The sequence below is a fragment of the Lepidothrix coronata genome, unplaced genomic scaffold (assembly GCF_001604755.1).
Source record: "Lepidothrix coronata isolate B3197 unplaced genomic scaffold, Lepidothrix_coronata-1.0 Scaffold11, whole genome shotgun sequence".
NCBI classification, from domain to species: domain Eukaryota; kingdom Metazoa; phylum Chordata; class Aves; order Passeriformes; family Pipridae; genus Lepidothrix; species Lepidothrix coronata.
In genome coordinates, this window is record NW_016690191.1 from 5,692,602 (window position 1) to 5,714,062 (window position 21,461).

Consider the following 21,461-nt stretch of genomic DNA (forward strand, 5'->3'; position numbering starts at 1 on the left):
CCGGCGGAGAGGAGGGGGGGTCCCTTAAAGGGCCCGGCGGCTCCTCCCGTGTCCCGGCCGGCGCTGCGGGACCCGCCGCCCGCACCTCCCGCACCTCCCGGCGCCCCGCCCAGGGGGCGGCACTGCGGGCACGGCCGGGCGCTGCCCCGCGCCCGCCCCGGCACCTGCGGCGGCGCCGCTCCGCGCCCGTAACCCGGAAGCGCTGCGGCGGCGCGGAGGGGGAGCCGGGACATGGCCGCTGCCCGCTCCTGCCTGCGCGCCGCAGCCGGCATGGCCCTGCCCGCCGCCGCGCGCGGCTGAGCCTTCGCCTCGCCTTCCCCTTCCCTTCGACCCTCCGCATCTTCCTCAGGCTCCTTCTCCTCCTCCTCCCTGCCGGGGCCGGGCCGGGGGCGGTGGCGCTGCGGGGGCCCCTCGCTGCCGTGCGGGGCGTCCCGGGGGCCGGGGCGGAGCGGGCGGAGCCGCGCGGTGTGCGGGGGGTGCGGAAGGTGCTTCCCGGGTTCCTGCATGTTCCCTGCGGGGGGTCGGCCCCGGTGCTGGAGCGCCGAGCTGAGCCGTGGGGTCGGGGCATTCATTTTGTAAATGTGTACGTGTGGCTCATGTTCCGTGAGGGGGGTCTAGAGAGTTGCGCTTGCTGTAGCGTTAGTTGCGGGAGGCTTTAAGGGCTGGTTGTAGTCCATCTGTGTTGCGTGAGGTTGGTTGTGGGTTTTTTTTTTTTTTTGGTTTGTATAAGCAGTTTTGAGGCTTTGAAGAGCTGCACTGCTGCTGCCGAACTGTAGTTCCTCCAAGGTTGCCATTGTTTGCGTTCTGGGAGGGCAGCCGGTGTCCTCGCAGGGAAGGCGGCAGGTTGCGTTTGGAGGAGGGCTCTGGGGCCGGTTCCGTGTGCTTGTGACTTCTTTTCCAGGATAGGTTTAGCTCTCCTCCGCGGCGTCTCTGATGCCAGAACAAGGCCCCAGAATGAACGGTTTCTCTCTGGGCGAGCTGTGCTGGCTGTTCTGCTGCCCGCCGTGCCCCAGCCGCATCGCTGCCAAGCTGGCCTTCCTGCCCCCGGAGCCCACCTACACCGTGCTGCAGCCCGAGCAGCAGCAGGAGGCCGGGGCGGCGGCCGGGGCGGGCACCCCCACGGGCTCGGGCACCTGCAGTCTGCACCTGAGCGAGCGGGCGGACTGGCAGTATTCCCAGCGGGAACTGGATGCCGTGGAAGTGTTCTTCTCCCGTACGGCCCGGGATAACAGGCTGGGCTGCATGTTCGTGCGCTGTGCCCCCACCGGCCGGTACACGCTGCTCTTCTCGCACGGCAATGCTGTGGACCTGGGCCAGATGTGCAGCTTCTACATCGGCCTTGGCTCCCGCATCAACTGCAACGTCTTCTCCTATGACTACTCCGGCTACGGGGTGAGCACCGGCAAGCCCTCCGAGAAAAACCTGTATGCAGACATTGATGCAGCCTGGCAGGCCCTCAGGACAAGGTAAATGGATGTTGGGGACAAGGTATTTCTGTATCTCCCTTTAATCCTAATAAGTCTGGTGTCTGCACAGTTAACCTGCTGAGAGGAGGGGAAGGGTTTGTAGGTGGTTTGAGTTACTTCGATGGCCTCACCACATGTTCCATCCTCACCACAGCTACAATGTGATTTGCTGGATGGCTTCATTTGCTAAAATGATGGACAAACCTTCATCCTTGGATGTTTTCTAGATTTAGGGAATTATTCATCTCTATTATGTGTCAGCCATTGCTTCACCATGGAAGATCTCCATCTTGAGTAGGACATATTGCACTGGTTGTAGTTTGAGCTTGCAGGCTGCCCAAACCCTTTTGCTCAAGACTTGCCCACCACTGTCCAAGGTTAGAGGTAACCCAGGTGAGCCAAAGCTCTGACTGAATTTGGCCGTAGCCTGGGCTAGTGCTTACCAAGAAACTGCTGGTGTTCTGCGATGTGTTTGGTGTTTCAGGTGCGACACAGATGTCTTTCTCTTTTGGCAACCAAACAGCTGTTATCCAATGGGTAGGGTAGCTGGGTGGAAGGAAGAAGTGTTGACAGTTGGAAGTGGAGCTGGGGATTCTGCCAGGAGATGCCAAAGTATATGGTGTCCAGAGGGATAGAGCAGCAGCGAGAAGGCCCTGGCAAGGCAGCGAGAAGGCCCTGGCAAGGCAGCGAGAAGGCCCTGGCAAGGCAGCGAGAAGGCCCTGGCAAGGCAGCCTGGCCAGTGGAAAAATGAGCCCTTGGCTTCTAGAAAATCCTGAGTAGAACTGCTGCCTCTGGCTCTGAGCTACAACTGATTGCCCTCTCTGGGCCTCCTGCTTCTTCTGTCCACAGAAACCATGAGCTCCTTTTGCTGTTGCATAAGTGGTTCTTAAAGTATGACCTCGCAGAACATGTCCTGAGAGAGAGAGCTTTAAAAAGCTTAAATTGTCGCAGTAGGCCAAGAGAAAAGAACGATGAACTTTTTCAGTGCTTGGCTCTGGCCTTGCGTGGACGAACTTGGCTTGCGTGAAACGCGTATTTAATGTCTATCTTAGGGATACGTGCCAGCTTCAGAAATAGTGACAGGAGTTGTTACCAATTTAGATAATTGGCTTTGCAAGAATCCGGGGATTGGTTAGTCGTGGAGTCCAAGCACCTTTTGACATTGCTCTGCCCAAGTCAGGCCTAGAGCAGGGGGGAGAAAGGTGTAGGGGGAAGTTACCCTTTTATAGCATATGTTCTGTCTGTTTGGTGAGCAAACCAGATTCTGGGCTCATTTTCCAGGACTTTCAAATTTATTTTTTTTCCTTGAGTATAAATAATATGGTTTTATGTAAAGAAGTAATTTTGATATGCTGTATGCAGACTAAGTTATTAAATGCCACTGCTACACATATGGATGATACAAATAAGGTTTAAGGGAGGAAAAGTGCTGTGTCTAAGTCAAGCCTGGTTAATGTTTGTCCTTCAGTTGCTGTGCTTTCTCTCTGTTTCACTTGATGTTTAGTTGATGATATTTTTTTATTTAAACCTTCTACACCTCTGAAAAAGTGCTTTCACATCTGCCTGGAAGTGTTTCTTCTGTGCTGATAGGAATTAGTATGTGTTTAAGTTCTACGTAGATCCAGAAACAAGGAGTTCCTTCCCTGGAGTCCTTCAAGAAGCTTCACCCAGTAGATGATGCCAACACATGCACAGCTTGTTAGGAGAGGATCTGGCCTCTACCAAAGCGTGACTGGACAAGTTTATAGTTTTATATTAGTGTCCTTTCTGTGGTTTATACAAGGTCTAGGCTCTGCTTTCCTCCTGAAATTGAGGGGTTGAAATTTGCCAACTTTTACTTGGTGATGTTTGTTAATCCCACATTTTAGTGCTACCTTGAGAGTACTGTTAGAGTAGTTGTGTTATCACTGGTTAGATTTTTAGGAGTCGAAAAGCCATTGGAATTGGCTGCCCAGGGAAATGGTGGCATCACCACCCCTGGAAGTGTTCAAAAGGCACTTGAGGATATGGTTTAGTGCTGAACATGGTAGTGCTGGGTTAATGGTTGGACTTGATGATCTTGGTGGTCTTTTCCAACCTTAACAATTGTATGATTACAGTATTTTAGGTGCCCAGTAAAGAAATTGGTTACTGTAAAATGTAGGTTTAAATAGGAAGTTAATTGATTCTCTTAACAGATGACTGTCTTCGTAACAGGTATGAGCTGAAACCTTAGTCTTTCTGCTGACAAATTCTCAAAGGAGTAGTGTGAACCTTATAGGACTGATTATTTCTTAGTCCTTTTAATAAGTCCAAGTGGCTCACAATTAAGTGAAATGTTCTGCAGTAAAAATACAAGTCTGCCTGTTGATGTAAAATGTCATGTTATACCATTCCTGCAGCAGCAGTTCATTGGTAGCTCCAGGAGTTTGTGTGTGCTTTCATTCTTAATGCAAATTCCTAACGTTTGGCCTCTAGTCATATGGTAGTGAACTGTAATGTGAAGTTAAAAGTGAAGTCTTAAAATAGAGGTTCACTGTGCCATCAAAAGCATTTAGTCATCTGTGCTAAGTTCCGTGGGAAGCTGTTGCTCTTCTGAATCCACCAGACGTTCCACCTGGCAGCAGAAAGGAATCATTAAAATGTTGGAAGTCTGAGACTGGCTTTTTTTTTTTTCCTTTTAAATTGTACCTCTGAAGTACCACTGATACTTAGCAACTATTAATTTATCAGTGTATTTTGAAAGTTGCCTCGAGTAAGGTGGCAATTAACCCTACACTTGGAGAAGGCAGATTGCTGTCAAATTTTAGAAATGATGGTGAGCTGACTGGGGTTTGCCAACATGGCTACACATTTTGACTGTATTTTTTCAAGGTATTGGAATGAGGATCTTTCTATCACATACACATTTAGGAATTAAACCTTACATAATGAATGACTTTAAAACTATCTTGTAAACAGTGGATGAAAAAATAAAATCATCAAGTTTTTTTGTTCAGTTTCAGTTATCAGCCTGTCTTTGCAAAATCAGTCTCAACTGTTCTCCATTTTTTCAGTCTTTGTAAAGGAAACTTATTTGCCTTAATTTAATGGAATTTAGTATCTCTCCTTATGAATAAAGTATACTCTCAAATGATAATTTTACTAATTATTCATTCTGAATGTGAACTGCCAGCCCAGTAGAGATGTTGACATACAATTTTATTCCCTTTAAATGAGGCTTTATAAATTTTTTTCTTCAGAGGTTGTAACTGTACCATTGGTTATTCTTGTTCTGATATCAAGTATTAATCAGTAATTAATTTGGGCTTTTATATATATTTTTTTTCCACTTGATTAACAAATTTCCATCTGGTATCTCAGTGTTACTCAAAAAGAGTTTTCTGTCTTATTGCTACAGATGACATTTTTTTTGAAGTGTTTTATTTCAGGCAGGTTGGTTTATTTCTGTTCTGTTTGTGTCAAAACCAGAACCAGAATGAGGAGAAGGTTTATTGGACTCTGTCTTCTCTCATGTTCCATGTGGTTTTAAGTTCCTGCTTTTTATTCAGATGTGACTCTTATCCTGATATCTGGTTGTGTTAGTATAACATCTGCACAGAATGCCTTGATTGTCCTCGTCCTCCCCCCTTTCCTGAATACCACATGGGAAGGTTGAACTTTCTAACACTTTTACATTAAGACAATGTACAGTCCTTAAAAACAGGATACACACGTAGGGTTTGGGCACAGTGCTTAAGCACAAAACCAGTACTGCTTTGTTGACTGCATACTATTTATATTCAAATCAATTTGTATGTTCCCTAAAAATTCGGAGAAGATTGGTGAAATCTTTTAAAATCCCAGTCAAATGAAAGAAGGCACTGCTGCCCCACTCCCCATACTTCTGGAGTAAAGTATCAGAGGAGAACCTGTTAGTCCATCTTTTGTATCCTGAAAGGAGGGGAAGAAAATGTAATTAATAAATACTTTAGAAGAGCAGTTTTTATTGCATTTAACAAAATACAGCTTAACGTGTTTTTCATGGTGCACCATACAAACTAGTATTTTTTTTAAGCTTTTGATAAGTGATGGATGTTATTGTAATGTTTGAATCCTTCCTTCTCAAAACGTGCACATTTGAATTTGTCTTTCAGTCCATAGGAGAGCATTGGTTCGCTTCCATTTTTCCTTATCCTTCTTGGTAAATACGGCACGAATTGTGAAATGGTTAGGAAAATCCAAGGGCTTTTGATCATTGGGTAGCAGATAGATTAGAAAGCTTAAATAGTTTTTTTTTAAACTATTTTCCCAAATTTAATGTTATAAATAATCCACACCAAGCCTTTTGTTATAGAGAGATTTTATTATTTGTGTTGCAGATTATCAGCAGATTATTGCTGTCTCCTTTGCAGGAGTTGGTGGAGAAGTCTTATTGTATTCATTTGAGTAAAATCAGGAAATACACTTAATTGGATTAGACTAGAGTAATAACTAATCTTCTGAGGTTGTGTCAGTTTAGTTTGTCTCCATGCTGATGTGATGAAGTGGTTACAGCTTTCCAGGTGAATAATGGCTTCAGTGTTGTTTTTTTTTTTCACCTTGATGAATCAAAATAGTTAATTTCTAGTTTAATTTTCTTTGCCACAGAATCTTCTTTCACTAGCACTGTATTTCTGTGCATGATCTAATCTGAGTTCTTTAGATTGAATACTTAAAGGTTTTGATAAAAGGTTACCAACTAAATTCCTGACATGACTAAAGGCAGTGCTTGGCAGAGTCACGACAAACAGTCCTGGAGTAATAGGGTTTCCTTTGCTCATGGACCATCATCTGGTACATTTTTCTGTCACTGACTTTAATAGGATATTTCCCACCACCGGTTTTTCAGTAATGTTGTTACAGTGTTTCCAAAGGATTGTTCAAAGATACTGTTCTCTAAAACTTAACTTATTCTACCTACTATGGTCAAAATTTAAAGAAAAACTGCACATAACTTTATTCAAAAATAGAAGCACACAGAATCCTCTCCTCTTGTCTATGCAATGAGCACAGATTAATTCAGATGATGAGTGTCCCAGGGACAAATACCAACAACTGTTTAAAACAGGTGCTCTGATGTTCAAAGTTATTCAAAATGTTTGCTGAGCTTTGGTGTTATGTTAGCTCTTCACTGAAGTAAAAGTAGTTTTGTTAAATATTTCCCTATTTCTGTCAGGACTGCAAGATCAAAGCTCGTTTAAAAAGAAAAAAAAAAAGGAAATTTTTCACTATCAAGAACATTTTGCAACTGGTATTATTTGGGAAGAAAAATGAGCTGCCAAGGAGCCTTTGGCTAACAGTACATCTTATCCTGAGTGTAGATAGTCCTGAAATTCAACTGCCTGAACTGGAGATGTTGGTTTACCCTGATGTACATGGGTTGTAGGACCTGGTTCTCAACACAATCAGAGCATTGAACATAAGGATTTCTAGAGGAACATGTTGTTAAGTCCTGCATGCTGAAGTAACCGAAGGTTTCTGTCTGCTTTTTAGCACTAAATTGCATGAAGTGCACGAGAAGGCTTGCCTTTCTCACGGGGTGGAGAAGTGTCACCTTTTGAGACTGAGCTGATGGTTGCTATGCTGTGGCTGTTTGACCTGTGCATGTTGCTGGTAGCTGTTAGATTTGTTCAGATTGGTCTTGACAGAGTGTGAGCTGGACTGTGTAAACCTCAGTGGCTTTGCTCTGAAGCCTGGATCAGTCTCCAGTCCATCACAACGTCAAAACCAAAAAATCCCTCCAAAATTCAACCTTTACCCTACATTACTCTGCTACCTTGGAGCGTTTTTAAGAGCTGGGCTAAACTTACACTTGTTCATTACTTGTGAGCATAAGTAAAAAGAACAAAAAGAAAAAAATTAGCAATGCTATCCAGGATTGTAGATACCTGTGGGTATAGACAGATGGAGACCATTTCAAGCTATGAAGGTGGGTTATCTGCCAGCAACTGCCTTTGTGGGGAAAACTGACACTTATTCAACCAAATGAATATTTCTGTTTCCATATTGAGTGAAGAAAACGGGTTCTCTTCAGTTTTCTGGGGATTTTTTTGGTCCTGTGATGTTTCCTCATGTGGAGATAGACTAGTAGAAGGGATAGTGCCAAGCAGTTAGCTGTTTGGAGTCCAACTGGAACATAGGTCTGAATTTCCTATTTCCTTTTAATATGATGTTCCTGGTGGAGAGGCCAATGTGATGATAGTAACTTTTAAACTGTGTCTCAAAACTGCTTTTAAGCAAAATATTGAGAAATTAGTTCTGCAGTTGCATTCTCTGTTGGCTATAAGGCCAACAGTCTCAAAATTATGCAGCACTAGTAAAGGAAATGAGCAAATAACATAGCCTTTTTTTTCTTAAAGCTAATAATAAATAGAATGAGTAACTAACACTCCTTTCTGCCCTCCCTCACAAATATAAATCAATTACAAGGCTGCATTGGAAGCAGTTGAAATGAGTCATAAAATAAGGTACAAATGTGTTGTACCTAACATGCTTGTGCACATACAGGCTTGCTTTTGTCAACTAGCCCCTGAAAAGGTCAGAAATGCTTCCCTGTTGATTAGGAGACAGCTTCAGTTGCCACTGAACCTGAGACAAATTGAAGGCACTTACCTGTGGGCAAGATGAGGGGTTCCTTGTGTTTTCTGGAATCTGGGAAAAGTGCATCTTTTTACAATTTTTGAATGCTAGTGGCTCTTCAATGTCTGAAGTTAATTAAGAGTTCTTTTTTGTGTAACTCTACAAAATTGGGTTTGTATGGGCTAAAATCCAAACCAAACCAAGCCACAGGCAAACTTCTTGTATCTCTAGGAGTCAGTTTGTGGTGGATAATTGAGGTTGCTGGAGACAAATACTGGTGAATTGAATAAGCAGTGACCCATTTGCTGCTGCTTCATCTTGACTGCCCTGCCCCCCAGTTTTTAGGTGAATGACTTATATTGGTCTTGCACGCTCAGCTGACATCTGATGATGAAGCTGAATTTCATTCCTGACTCCGAGTGTTTTGTTAGCATTGTTTTTTTCAGTGTGTCAGGTTTTGGGACCAATGGGAAGTGTGTGATTGTAAACCCAGGAAACACTGCATGAACACAGAGGAATAAAGATGCTTTTAATTGAAGGCCAAGAATGTAGAATGGGATGGATGGATGATGCATAGTGTCAGCTTAAGGTCTGAGGAACATCTTTGCATTCTTTATTCCAAAGGCTAATTTGAGAAAAATGGGTTATTGTTGCTTGCACACTAAGCTCTGCTGCCCACAAGCAATCACAGAAAAGTGCAGGCGTAGGCCAGTTGTACAATGACAGCACTATATTGGCATTATCTGTATACATATCTTTATATTTTTTTAACCACTCTGTTAACTTTACAGAACAAAGCTTCTCCTGTTGGCATAAAACACTGTGGTTGGATTTTCTGACTATGAGACCAGATAATACAAAGGCACAAAATTGGGCTAAACAGCAGGATCTGGCTCAGTGCCCACCCACCTTCCCACCCTTGGTTTCATGTCTCCTGATGAGCACATGCATGTCTTTGGGGAAAATCCCTACAGTCATTAAATAAATCTGGAACCTCTCAACTTTCAAAAAGGGGAATTCCATGCGGGTTCACAAATGAAAAGTGATGTTGATGTGGAAGATGAGGTTTTAAGTTAGTACACTTGCCTCAAAGTCTAGAGGGAAAAATTTAAATTAGAGGTAATCTCAAAGTATTGCCTCTGGTTTTTATTTTGTATTGCAAATTTGTTAGAAAAACTTAATGTATGCTTTCCTGACAGTAACATTATTTATTGGTACAGTCTCTTGAAAATCTTTCTAGGTGAAAATGTCATTTTTAACTGTTGATTTGGAATTGATTGTTGGATTAGACAGTTCAGGCTATGCTTTTAGGAAGATTTGTGTTGCCATGCCTGATTAAAAAATTCTGCTTACATATAGAAATATTACTTTGAGAACTTTGACTCGCAGGAGCCTTATTTATCAGCCAAGGCATGCAACCGAAATAAGCTGCATAGCTCAGTGTCTGGCAAACAACCCTTCTCAAGGCATGCAGTGCCAGCTAGTAGCTCAAAGATATTCTTTCTTTATTTTCATTATTACTATTTTTCAGGATACTGCCACATATCTTAAGATCCCAGTACGTTTGACCGGTGAAATTCAACTTTTTGTCATGACATGGCCATTTCTTTTTGTGTGCAGCAAATGAACAACTGGAGTAATGGATAATGGGATCCAAACAGTCTGAAAGTTCTGAGACCAACTTCCAACACATTTCTCAGGAAAGCACCCTTTAAATAGTATGGCTTGAAATGTTTCTCTTTTAATAAGGTTGTTTAGAATGGGTTTTGCTCAGATTATGGGATCTTTCCTAACTTTCCTCCTCTCTGTGAACTTCTAGTTAGCTTTGCTTTGACTCTCCTCATAGAACTAGAAAAATGGTGTTCTGTATCAGCAAAGAAGTGGAACCAGCTGTATGGTTTTTTTCCAGTGTGCAGATAAACTGAGATAAGATTCAGATTATTTTATCATTATTCCATGAATCTTAATTGCTCTTTATAATAAATTAAACAAGACACGTTGTCTTAACTATTGCACTACACAATAAATTGCAAGCCTCAATAACATGCAAAATAAAAGATAAGCCAACAGTAATAATGAGTGGACTTCTGCTGAGCATTTTGCATCCAAAATGTTTTATGGAACCATCTATACTTTAAGGGAAATCTTGAGAAGTGAACTTGCTACCTTAAGCATTGGACCAGTTTGTTTGTGCAGAACTTAATCCTTTTCCCAGCTCTGTATAGTCTTCCCCAACATCTGATGAATTTATTTGAGATGCTGACTGTATGACAGGCTGGGGAAAGTGGCATCTTTCAAGGAAATGGTCTTGTTTTTGAAGCATGTTCTCCAGGGCAAATTTACAAAGGTCTTCTCCAACATGCTATTTGTTCTTTATATTAATTTCTCACAAAAACCTGTGTATGTTTAGGTGCCTTTTTAGTGCCTTTTTTTTTTTTTAATGAAGTACTTACTTTTGTGTAATATTAATTTTGGAGCTGTTGACTGGATAGTTTTTACCTTGAGGTAGCTGATCAAGAGCCAGTCAATCTCCTCCTTCCCCAAAAACTGAAATGTACCTCAGCTTGCACATTACACATTTTCTAAATAGTAATTTTTTATTGCTCCCTACTGCAAAAAGCTTGTCTTTTCCTGGTAAAGCATGGGGTTTAATGTGTGTTAATATTATGGAAAATGTTAGTGTTTCAGTTTGAGTATGAGCATCTTACCAAGTTTAACAAATTGTACAAGTACCAGAGTGGTAGGAAGAGGTGGGGTAGTGTTTCAACTATTTTTGTGCATTCTGGTTTATGCACATGTAACCTTTGCCTCAGACTGGTTAATAAATACCCCAGGAGTTAGCATGCATTGCAGGCAGCACTTTCTGATGCAAGAAAAGCACCCTGTCAGGAGTCAGTTTGGTCGTTTAAGGTATTAAGTGGGGTTTCAACCTTAAGCCTGACCAATATCCCTGAAAGGTTTTGAGTTTTGCTGTGTCTCTGCCAGCGTTCTCTGATAAACCCTCTGCCCTCTCCCCTGAACTCGTGCTAATTATTCATGTAATGTGATGTTCACTTCTGAAGCCCACTGTGCATAAACCCAGTACAATTAGTCCTTTATCCTGTCTTTGAAATTTGTACTAAAAATCAATCTGATAATGCAGAAACAACTGTCTGTAAAGGAATACAGGCACAAAGTTGTCTTTTAGAAAAAGAAGTGGTTCTGATTTGTATCTGCATTAACCAAGAATGAAGATGACAGAATCTACTTGAATATAATTTGGATCTGAATTATTGATAGATCTGGAATGATATGACAATCTTGAAAGATAAGGTTGTCATAATTCCTCCATGTTCCTGCAGTTTTGTAGAGAGGGTTGTAAAGTCTCCTTGATTTATTGAGTTCTTTTCTACCCTGAGATTAAGGAAGTTGGTGCCAAGTATCCCACCCTTCCAAATTGGATGTCCTTCTGTCAAAGCTCATCTAAGACTTGTAGATCATTTTGTGTAGAGCATTGAACAGACAGTATTGATAAAAATAAGATCTGGCACCTTCCAATTATTTCAGGAAATTACTCTTTCCATCCAAAACTCCACTTTAATATTCATAATAAGGAACATAAAACCTAAGGATGTTTCTTACCTGGATGTAGTAGTAGGAGAAACTGCACTAAAAATTATTCTTCTGTTTGGTTGGGCTTTCAAAGCAATTTTCTATTCTTTTTTATTATATTGATTTGTGTGTTAATTTGAAATAAAGGTACAAATGTTAGTTTAAACTTAGCTTATTTAATTACTGGAATTTTGAGGGGGAGAGGAGGATTTAACAGGCATCATTTGTCATCCTTTACTCTGGTTTTCTTCCTTCCACTACGGCCAGTACTTCTGGGCATAGCCTAATGTGAACTATGTTCTTTCCTGCTCTTCACTCTAGAACTGACCAGATTTCCTCTTTAAATACTTTTTAAAAGTCTCTTTAAAAATTTCTATTTTGTCTCTGTCTTGAAAGCTTTATGATATTAGGAGAAAGGGAAACAATACATTCATTTGTGAAATGTAACTATGTGCAGAGATAAATAGGAAAAATGTGTGTTGGGGGAGAAAACAGCAGTAGTTTATAACTAAAGTGCCCATGTCGTGAAATGGTGAACTGCAGAAAACCTACCTGGCCAAATGCCAGTTTGGATAGTAATGTAGACATTAATATACTTCTTTTCCAAGCACTGTGCCGTTATCTGTTATTTCAAAAATAGAAACTCAGACAGTACAAGACTTCCTTATGCTGTGCTGGTTTACTGGGAGGCAGTTAAGTGCCGGTGAGGCATGGGCTGGAATTGTTAACATTTTTTCCTGCATAACCAGTTGTTCTGTGGTGATACTGCAATCAAGTAGGGAGCCTGTGTGCTTTACAAGGACTGCATCATAAATAGAGGCAAATAGGGTAGTGATTAACATCAGGAAGCTGCTTTTCATTTTTATTTTTTTAAATTTCTAAGATGCATCCACAGGTCAGTTTCTACCTTTAGCATCAGCTGAAATAATGACCTTAAGTGATTGCATTAACAGTTGTCCTTGATCCACTGCTAGGTACTTCTGCTTCTTGTGGAGTAGCTGTTAATTGTTAAGCATCCTTTTTTGGTGGGAAAAAGTTGACTAGCAAGAAATCTTTCACCAAAAAACCAACAAAAGCAATTGGCCCTGTTAACTAGGTATGTTGGCAGAAAACACAGTATGCAAATGTTCTGTTTAACCATTGTTAAAACCTCTTGATTTGCACAATCTGAGCAAAATGTCTTTTACTCTGTAGACACTCGGATGATCCCAGATAAGGCAGCTGGATAAGCTGAATAAGTATATATGACCTGGTTTCAAGATTGAATTTTCTGATGTGATTTTAGGAAGGTTATGAAAAAGTTAGTACCTTCCTGAATGTACAGAAGTACTGTTCCCTTTTTTTAGAATAACATTTGATGCTTTAAGACAAGTAAAGTTTAGTGATGCTAATTTTTTTGCATGTAATTAAATGCAGATATATGTTTCTGTAGTAAATTACTTTTTTGTGCTGTCTTTTCAGATTCTTAGCACAGGGCAGGTTTTATGTGCACTTCAACCAAACAGAAGTACACAGAAGAAACTTTGGCTCTGTGATAAATTTTATTGTTCACAATTCTAAGTAGTTTTTACTGGGAGGAGGGATTTAGCCCCTAGGTCTGTGATGATAAAGGCTGTGGCTAGGAAATTTGATTTTTAAGCTCTGAACTAGTTATCTGTGGTCTGCTGTTCTAGAACATCTGGTGCTGTTAATCCTGGTGATTGCTATATATTTTTTTAATCATCTTAGGTTTATATTGACTGTTACTGGGGGTTGAACATTGATTGTGCTAAAAGTTCATTAAAGAAAAATGTGCAAGAGGAAATGAAGGGTGAAACAGTGCAGGCTTTAATATTTGCTTGATAAAGTATAGATTTCGTGGACCAACAGGTCTCTAATCCTGGTAGAGTCAAGTCAGCCCATCTTTGAGTGACAGGAATGGAAGAACTTCAGGATGAAAGGAATTGATGAGTCTGATTTAAAAGTCAAGTGCTGATATAAAAATGGCACAGAGAAAGACAGAACACTGAGGTTTTCTTGTCTCTGGAAAGATGCTGGATGAATCTTTTCTAGTAACAGATTGCTTTCATGAAATGACTGTCTTCCATTTGGCAGTTATCGCTCTTGGTATTTGTTAGAATATTTAATGAATCTGTCTGAAAATGGATAATTGAGAGAGGCAGAGGAGACTTATCAGGAGGGTTGTGTTTCTCTGTGAGGCTGCTTTTGCCACTTTTGAAAGCAGATGCTTAAATGTATACAGACTCAGTGTAACAAAGCTCAGTTTGTTACAAGTAAAGTAAATTGGTGTGTGTTTTTTCCACTTACCTGGGGATGGGAGAAAAATAGAGGTTACAGTGTCACTTATCCAAGTAGGATTTCTTCCTGTTTGTGATTCATAAGACGTGTCAGTGCAGAGGAAAGGCCTCTGTTGTTTTGATTTCTAAATCAAAAGAAAGTACTGCCTTTCTTCAAGTCTTTAGAAATGGTTAGAGTAACTCAAAGAAACGTGAAGTGTTTCCAGAGAATTGAAGAGTATTATCCAAGTGGGATATATGGTCTCCTGGATAACACAGGCCATTGTACTTCTTTGCTTGGCTTGTGCATGGAGCCCTTCAGTGTTTATAAGATATTGCATTTCTTTGAGAGAAGCTCATTCCTACTTAATAACTTTGTTCTTCTACAGCATTTGAGCATATTAATGTAAGTATAAAAGGAGAAAGAAATCCAAGTGCCAGCTGAGTCATCTTCATACAATGCTGGCTGCTAAAATACTCATTCTGGGGACAGATGGATTCATCTACTGTTGGTGCCTTTTAGGAACATTAGACCAGTTCATTGGCATCGACCACTTTTGTATCAGGACCTCTCTGCCATTCCTGTTCTCCATCCTGCCTGCCTGCCCTCTCATCCCTTTTGTCAGAGACTCTCAAATTACTGCCAGAGCTGTACTAATGCTTCTGGATGGGAAGAAATGCTGCATCCAGCTTGTCTGCTCACATACTTGCAAGGCCTTATCCATTCCAGCTTCCGTGTAATCCTCTGGGGCTCTGGTTCTGGTGCTCTGTGGGAGACACTGCATTCAGACTCACAGGGATCTTTGAAGAACAGTGTGAAAATGTCAGCTGTAATAGGATTTTGGATACAAGCACCTGCTGTTTGTTTAGACGGTTCAACTTTTTCTTTGTTCTCCCCTCTTAGCACTATGGTGATAACACTTGAATATTTTACCAGCTTGTGTTTTAGATAGAGTTGCAATTGTCTGTAAGTGATGTAAGGAAAATGCTACACCAGTGCTGCATATTTCACATTTAATGGCTTGTAAGCTGTATCAAAGAATCGTAGCAAAAAGTCATTTAATGTTGTTAATCTTTGAAAATGTGAAGTTCTTTGTAAAACCTGTAGATTAAATAGCTTTTACTTAGAGACTGAAGCATTAATAAAATGATAATAAACAGATGAAAGAGGATGCAAAAGCAAGGCAAGAATGGGGAAAAAAAACCCAACAACAAAATCAGAAAAACCACAAAACAGAAACTTCCCCCACAAAAGAAAATGTTAAGTAGTTAGTTAAGTTAAAACAGTGGTGGGACTAGTTACCTGAGTAGTTGAAGGGCCGAGATCTATAGATATCAAACTTTTTGAGTGGTGTGCTTTGAATTTTTTTCATCTAACCTTCCAAATGTTCGTCCCAAAAGGATTAATCCCAGTTTAACAAACCATTTAATTCTTCTAGAGAATCCAGACAACTAACTGCCTTCAGCAGAATTTACATATATACTGCTGGTTTAAGATCCTTAGGTCAGGAATACCTTTTTTATTAGTTGCAGTGTGTGTGGCTAACCAGCTGTGCAAACCTGCAGGTGTGACATTTTAGGTGAGCTTTGCAGTTTGATTACAGTTTTAGGGTTAGTCCTGTTTCATTGTGTGCTTACACAGTGATAAGTGTTTTCAGAAGTTACTGCCTGATATATTGAAAGAAAACTTAACTGGCGCCATTTCTTTTCATCTTGACTGTTGTGGTTTGTGCACTTCAGCGGTTATTCCCTGCTTTGTGGCAGCTGAGCTGTACCTGGTGGAAGGGTAGAAGTGTCAGAGGTGGGTGGAGGCAGCAGCTCTGGTCAAAAGTTGCTGCACTCCTTGGATAAGTAATCCCAGCTCATGAGTCAGAGGCTTAAGTCTGGCATAGGTGCAGCTCGTGGCAATTAGTGCCACAGCAGGGTGGCCTTCACCTCCAGTGTGGTGCTGTAGGTGTGTGGGGGTAAGGGGAATACAGCAGAAAGTTGGTGTTTGATGTGAGGAGTCAAGGCAAGAGCAATGCTCGAGACTGAGGTGTCAGAGGTGCTTCAGATGGGAGTACTGAAAGAATAATACAGTGCTTCTAAACAAAAATGCTTTGAGAAGTGTTGGAGAGCAGCACGATTGCTTCCTCCAGGCTTGTAAACCCTCAGTTTCCCAGTGCTGAGCCAGGGCCGGTGAGGGGGTTATGTGATGGGCTTGGGAGGTGAGCCAAAATGCATTGGCTCACTGTGAATTTTCAGCCTGGGATATAAGGCAAGGCTCTCCAGTTTGGAAGTAGCTGAAATCTAAGAAACAGCTATGAAAGCACAAAACTTGTGGGAATGCATAACCAGCGTTAATATTTGCGCTCAGGTTTTCTTAATGTCTCCTAGGGAATCAGTTTCTGTGTTAGTTGACATATACTTGTTTTAACTCAAGTCTCTATTAAAACGTAATGTGTTTAGGTAGATGTATAGCATCAGATCTTTCTTGTTCTTCATAACAACCCTTATTAGAAGTACAGTTCTAGGGAGTGGTTTACTCATTTTTCAGCTTTTGAGTGTAGGATGCCCAAAGTGAAAGTGCAGGCTTTTTGCAACAGTAAAAGGATGGTTGCAGTTTTAATGTCACATTAAGTGTTCAGGAGGAGCACACTCATCTGGTCTTAGTTCTTCTGTGTTATAGAGCATAGGTGCTGTGTGCAGTTGAAGTAAAAGTACTCCTGGAGGATTGAGATGAGATAGAAGCTGGAGGTGAAGATAATGAATTCCTCACTTCAGAAGATACTATAGACTGACCTTCTCTGTGAAAGTAACTGAATTTTCTCTGCTGTCTCAGCTTATTTGAATGTACCTCAGAGACTGACTATATAGGTTTTGTACAGCAGTTACAGTAAAGAGTATATAATAGAATATAGCTGACTGAGTTTTTGTGAATTATTGATGCTTTGGTCATGAAAGATAGTTCTCAGTGACCAGTAAAGGTTTCCTGTCCTCTGTATTCCAGGTTTATTTGCTACAGAGCATCTTAATTGAATGCAAAATACTTCGTTAAAGTGAACTCCAGTGCTCTATTTTTAAAATAACTGGAGTGAAAGATACATTTTATTATGCCATCTACCCGTTGTGTCTTGAGACTAAATGGTGTGAATCAGGATTGCTCAAAGAAAGCAGGAAACTATGAAGAGTGGAGAGCTTCCATGCATGTTCAAAGCTATTATCTCATGCCAGTGCTGGCTGCAGAACTCCAGCTGATTTTTAAGGTTGCAAAAGCAAAGAAAGTTGGGGGCAATAGGAATTATGCTTGAATATATATATATATATATATATATGTATATATACATAGCTCCAATTTCCACTGCTACTAGGTTCTTGTATTTCAACTTACAGTGGGTTTGGTTTGTATTTGCTGCTGTGATTAGAGAAATAAAATAAATAACCCCCTCTAAATGTTGGGAGTTTAGGAAGGTGCTCACTCCCTCTGAGTGCACTGAGTATTGGAGTGTTATTTGCCTTTTGTCATAAAGTAGCAGAATGGTAAAGGTAGGTGTTCAAACCAATGGCTCAGCCACATCATTTTACTGGATGTTTTACAAGAGTCTTTTTTGCTTGTCATTGGCCTTCTTGCTAACTTTGACTTGATATGAAAGAATTAATTATTGTAGAGGAAAAGTCACTCTGTTCTATTACATCATCATGCCCATGGCACAAGTTCCTGCTTAAATTTCAATGCACGTTTAATGAAAACTGTTTCCTCATTCCCTGCTATCTAGGGAAAAAAAAAACCCAAACAACCAAACAAAAAAAACCCCAACAAACCCTCAGTCAGGCAGAAGCAACTGTTCCAAATCTGTTTATTGTTTATACATGAAACTGATACTTCATGTGGTAGACAAATGAGCAATCTATCATAAACCAAACACCAAAATGAGTATCCTGGGTTATTGTGGTGGTGAAAAGTTGTGTTATAAATACAGTACGAGAGAAAACAAATGGATTTTACTTTTTAGCTCCTTAAAAACATACCAAAGAGATCTGCAAGCACAGATTGCCAATTTTCTGCCCATTCTGCCTTTTGTATCACAACAGTTTGTTACTGTTCAGGTAGCTTGGAAGAGATTTCTTCCAGAACACAAGTTTGCAGAGGTTTTCTTTCCTGGCTGATGGTGTGTGCTATCTGTTAATTTTTCTAATGCTCTTACGTTTCACTTCACTTTTGACTCCTATTTCTGAAAAATGCTTGAAAATTTAGAATGGATAGATGCAGTTTGATTGCAGTTGTTAAAAAAAATCTCTGCTGTGAGATCATTAACTGTAACTAGTTGTGGTGCTAGAGCCTGGTTTATGAATGACAGAAGAGAGACCAGACTAGATCTGTACCTGCAGGTTGCTGCTCTGGGCTGGTGGTACAGTGGTGGTAAGCTGGCTCAAAAATGTGTGGTGCAAGATAAGCACTTGGAAGTGCTGCTGTGGTGTGGTATGAAGTCCTCCAACAAAATGGGTGCTGAAGAGGGAAAAGGAACTTCCTCATAATGATAAAGCAGGGGGGGCAAAAAAGAAGGGAAGTGGATTTACTGTTCAAGAGCACTTGGTTTTCCTCTGAGTCCTGAGCAGTTTTACTTGAGTTAGAGAAGGTGTTTCCCACTTTGACACGTGACATCCTCAGGAGCCTATGTTTGAGGTGGATGAACACAAGGTAGTTTAAGGCTGTATTTGAAAAAGGAGCAATTTTTTTAGACGGACCAGTATTATTTGTATTTTATATATATAAAAAAAAAGATATCCAGCTGTCACCCCAAAGCTACTCAGTGCAGATTAGCATAAATCAGTTAATTTAAAATGTAATCTCATTACAGTCTGTACTAGGGAATGCTGTGAAATATCATTTACCTGGTTGTTCAGGGCAAACTTGCAGAGGGTGGCTCCACTGCTCAGCAGTGTGTAGATCACCTGCTTCTGTCATGGTTGCTTGAGCTCACCAGTGATATTCAATAGCCTTGTTAGGACTTGGTTGAACTTTGAGCACAGTTCTCAATATTTGATAACAGATCATTGATAGTCACAAGACAGTAATCAAGAACCAGTTGAAGTGATTCATGCTTTGGTATAATTAAGTTACTGTACTGCAAAGGATCATCCTAAGGAGTGCCTAAAAGTTGCTTCCACTTGATCCTTTTATTTATATGAAGAGATGGTACATCACTGGATTAGTGCTCCAGTCACAAAATCCAGCAAGCCTGTAATAGTGTAATATTTGCTGATAATTTAGAAAATAGCCCTTAAGAGGGCATTTTGAAGAGTCATAGGTTCATTCTGTAACTCCAGCATTAGTTAGCCTATACTGGTTGGCACTGGGGTTTCTCCATAGCATAACCAAATGGCTCTCTGATGTGGCAGATTCCTTGATTAAATTTCTCTGGCAGCCATTTAAATTATTTTGAGTGTGAACACATTTGTGGAATTGCTTGTCTGCTCCTATGACAGTGTGCTGGGATATATGCCAAAAAAATCTGTCTCTTTTTTTTGCAGCTTCATAAGACAGAATACTGTACAAATCATTTTGGCTCTTACACATGAAAATGGGAAATCAAAGATAAAGTGTGGTGTACCTGAAGTGGAATCTCATAGTACTTGTAGACTTGGACAGGAAGGAGGTAGAGGAGGAGGAAGGCATCTCATAATTTAAAGAGTCAGTGTCAGTAAAACTGAGGAATTTTAGACCTATGTTTGTGTGAATTCAGGGAAACTGGAGAAACTGGCACAGAGACTCTAGCTGTGTGCCAGGGTTTCCTGTGAATCTTGAAATTTGATTTTTCTCATTTGACAGTTGTTGTTATAGTTAACTCCAAAAATCCTTAATCTAATGCCTTCCTCTCAATTTAATGTTGGCATTTAGGCTGCAAATCTGCTGTAATTTCTATGGTATTCTGGCTGACATGCTGGAGTGGTACTTGCTGAAGCACAATGCAAAATTCAGTGTTTTGTTCTGATACAGTAAATTTCTTGCAATAATCTTTATTGGCTGAACTGCTAGTGTTGATTTATTTTAACATAAAAGGCTCACAACATAAAGTCATGCTCAAGGTACACAATCTGCATGCGTGACTTTTCCTTAATTGAGGATTTTTGTTTTTCTTTCTATCCCCAAAATTAGATTTTTAGATTCATAGCGGATTAAATTGCCACTTATTTCTGAAAATGTACATGGATATTTTACGGAAGTGTATCATGATGATGGAGAAGAACCTATCTGTGTTTCTTGAAAAGCAATCTAAATTCCTCTGGATTATTAAATTTGGAGATAATGCATTTTGAAAAGGGGATAAACAGTATGTTGTAACAAATGGTTTTGTATAAACAGACAAGCAGACTTGAATAGGTTATGAAGAACTGAGGACGTGTGTTCTAGCAAAGGTACTCTAGAAGTCACTATTTCCTCCAAATGTGACATGATTGGTGTCATTCTTGGTGTGTGCTGTATTTTCTTTGTCTTTGAAATGAATGATTTCATTGGTGTTCTGCTGGAGAGGGGAGTGCCCAGTTTCAAACTCAGTCCCCTTGCAGGAATGCAGGAGCTGGTTACCTCATTTTCCTGGCCTTGTATATTTATGGACTGTGTTGTAAGGAAGAGCTTGACCATCACTCAATGCCTTAGTTTAGTAGCAGTTAAACAGCAGGTCTCAACAGCATTATGGAATGGGTTTTGTGCCATCAAAATGCTCTGCCTGGATAGTTTCTGTGGCTGATCTTGAAAACTAATTTATTGCTGTTGCTATATCCATGCTGCTCTATATGCTTTCCAGTTCAGGTAAGGGATAATGGGACGGCAAGAACCATAAGAATTCAAACTGAAAATGTAAGGTGTGGTTAACTTCCTGGATTCAGTAAGCCTGAAAAAAGAACTGGCCTCATTACTGAATATGTATTTGGCACCTTTGAGGATTGGCACAGATGCTGTAGCTTTGGCCGTGAGCATTGCAGGGCTTCAGCTGTGTGACATGTCTGTAGTCCCACAGCAGCATTCCACTGGCACTCTCAACTGAGTAAGGAGAGAGTAAAAATAGCAGTGGTAAACTTTCCATCTGTATCGCTCGAAGCTGAAGCCCTGGGGGGGAGGAGGGATTTGGTATCTTATGCTTATAATTAAAGATGCTTTATGATAATACATAGTTTGTACATAGTGCTGTCAGCCAGAAAACATTAAGTACTGTGCAGTGGCAGTTGATGCCATTATCCATGTTGTGTGAGGAAGCTGAGGAGGGACATGGCCCAAACCACAGCCATATGGCCGAGCAGATGAACTACAAGTAATTGTGTCCCATCCTCCTTTGCTTTACTCCCTGTCAGCAATATTCCCAGTCTCCTCTGTCCCGCTGACTGCTGGCGTGACTGAGGTCTCTTATTACTCTGTGCAGGAGTAAGTAAAGAGTCTGGGGTGTGGATTCTTAATAACCAGCTTTGGTGCACGTAGTTCATGCTGGCATGGGGAGACCAGAACTGCTGGTAAACCTAATTTGTTTAAATTGAGGCAGTAACATGGGGGGCTGGAAAATAACTACTATGACTG

At 40.8% G+C, this 21,461-nt stretch overlaps 1 protein-coding gene across 1 annotated transcript in view; it reads left to right on the forward strand.

The window, feature by feature from the left end:
• Positions 1 to 454: 454 nt before the first annotated feature.
• Positions 455 to 21,461, forward strand: part of ABHD17C (abhydrolase domain containing 17C) — a 28,927-nt gene continuing 7,920 nt past the window's right edge. The window contains exon 1 of the mRNA XM_017805156.1: positions 455 to 1,466. Within this exon, the coding sequence (XP_017660645.1) occupies positions 934 to 1,466 (533 nt within the window). The 5' untranslated portion in view covers positions 455 to 933. The remainder of the gene's footprint in view (positions 1,467 to 21,461) is intronic.